General features: G+C 39.9%; 1 protein-coding gene across 1 annotated transcript; it reads right to left on the bottom strand.

Moving 5' to 3' along the window:
* Positions 1-356: 356 nt before the first annotated feature.
* Positions 357-1551, bottom strand: LOC108377142 (phospholipase A1-like). Its single transcript, XM_017633403.1, has 2 exons — positions 1512-1551; positions 357-1440 (listed from the first exon to the last, which is right to left on the bottom strand). Exons 1-2 carry the CDS (start codon positions 1549-1551, stop codon positions 464-466), a joined length of 1017 nt encoding a protein of 338 aa, XP_017488892.1. The 3' UTR covers positions 357-463.
* Positions 1552-1866: the final 315 nt, after the last annotated feature.

The raw sequence follows: 1866 nt of genomic DNA, 5'->3' as shown, positions 1-1866 counted from the left end.
GACTACATAAGATATATTCCATAACTTTTATTGCAAGCCTAACGAAATATAATCTGACGAAGAGGGTTCCNAACTGGCGCAAATCCGAAAGTGCCAAATAGGAAGAATAAGAGATCTCCCAGTCTAATCTCAGGACATTGCAGGTGTTAAGTGTATTAACGCTGAGATCCGAAGTTTTTCCAGTTAATTTTCTAGTTTTACTTTTGGACTACATAAGATATATTCGATAACTTTTATTGCAAGCCTAACGAAATATAATCTGACGAAGAGGGTTCCGAGAAACCTTCTGCCGCAAAATAAAGTCACACTAATGGCTAGTGGCAAATTGTTTAAAAAATTATAAGAAATCAAGGATATTAAAGGCATAAAATAAATTTGGTTTTATTTACATTAGCACGAATATAACTAGCAATTTCGGTTTGTTTTCGTGAATTCCGAATTTTAGACCAAATTCTTGTACGACCTACTGACCCATACCATATGGGCTCTTCTTGTTTACGGGCACGTAGAAATTACCGGAGGCACTGACAATGTTACTGGGGGCGGCCATACGAATTGAGGAATAAGTGCTACCACATGAATTCTTCACAGCCTTTTCATAGCTTTCACACTTCACCGATGGAAAATCATTTTCGGAAATAGCTTCAGCATAGTACATCCATGAACGTCCGTGCGAGCATGCACCGGTAATATCCAGACCACAACCGGGTTGACTCTTGCCACCGTTGGGATAGAAGGCAGCTTTGCCAATTGGTTCCAAGAAACCCAAAATAGCACCACATGTATGGATGGATTCGACATATTCGGCATCATTTTCATACAAACGTTCAGTTGGTTTATCATAACTGAACAACGGCGATGCCGGGTCCAAGCCGGTAATCTGTTGAATGCGTCCATTTTTTACATTTTTGCCGGCAAAACCAGAGATGTGGGCGCCCAAACTGTGACCGATTACATGCAGGGTGTCAAATGATAGACCACCCTCCTTGTACAAAAAGTCAATCATGGCGGCAACCTGTTTACCAACCTCGGAAACTTTGCTTTTCGAGGTAACGTAATTGGATGTGGCTTTGTCGCTCCAATCCACCGAAATAATGTTGTATTTACCATTGGACAAGAAGGCATCACGGATTTGCGGGTTCAAAGCGGACTCGTAGCTATTTTGCCAGCCATGAATAATGAATTTAGTGGGATAACTATTGTCGAAATGCGAAGCTTTCAACGATTGCACATTTCCGGTAACCAAAGTATCTGGGCTGCTTGGGTTCTCGTTGGTGTACAAGTAGAAATAAACCGAAACTGTAGACGTACGACCGGTTAGTGTCTTAGCTAAATCTTCGGATTCAGCCACGGTCATCCATTCGAAGGAGCCATCGAGTTGGGGCACATACCAGCCATCTTCGCCGGATTGCCTATCCTCATCAATGGGAATGGCCACAGCTATAAGATACGAAAGAATATATTTGGTTCAAGGTGCACATACAGTATATTTTGAAAGTAGATTAACTCACCTGTGGCAACTGCGAGTAATAGAACAGTCACTGCTTTCATGGCTACTCTGAATGTTTACCAAATTAGCAATATAATCGAAAGGATGGTAGCGCCGATTTTTATACAAAAATATCACTTAGCCAATTTACATGTACATATACATACATACATAGTTTAATTTAAGAGGCACTTGTTTTAACTCTTACCAGATAGGATCTTCAGTACTCGAAGTTACTCGTACTATCTTATCACTTGATAAAGTAGTAATAAGTTTTGCTTTCTAAAGAGTCCTATGATTGTATCAATTTGTCGGAGAAGAAAATAGTATCCACAAACATAAGTATGTAGATATGTACATATATAGTTCTACTTAGG

Source organism: Rhagoletis zephyria, unplaced genomic scaffold, assembly GCF_001687245.7.
Source record: "Rhagoletis zephyria isolate East Lansing unplaced genomic scaffold, Rhagoletis_zephyria_1.1 Rzeph_scaffold_11561, whole genome shotgun sequence".
NCBI classification, from domain to species: domain Eukaryota; kingdom Metazoa; phylum Arthropoda; class Insecta; order Diptera; family Tephritidae; genus Rhagoletis; species Rhagoletis zephyria.
The sequence above is the reverse complement of the archived record's forward strand: the minus strand, read 5'-3'. Positions and strand labels throughout refer to the sequence as shown.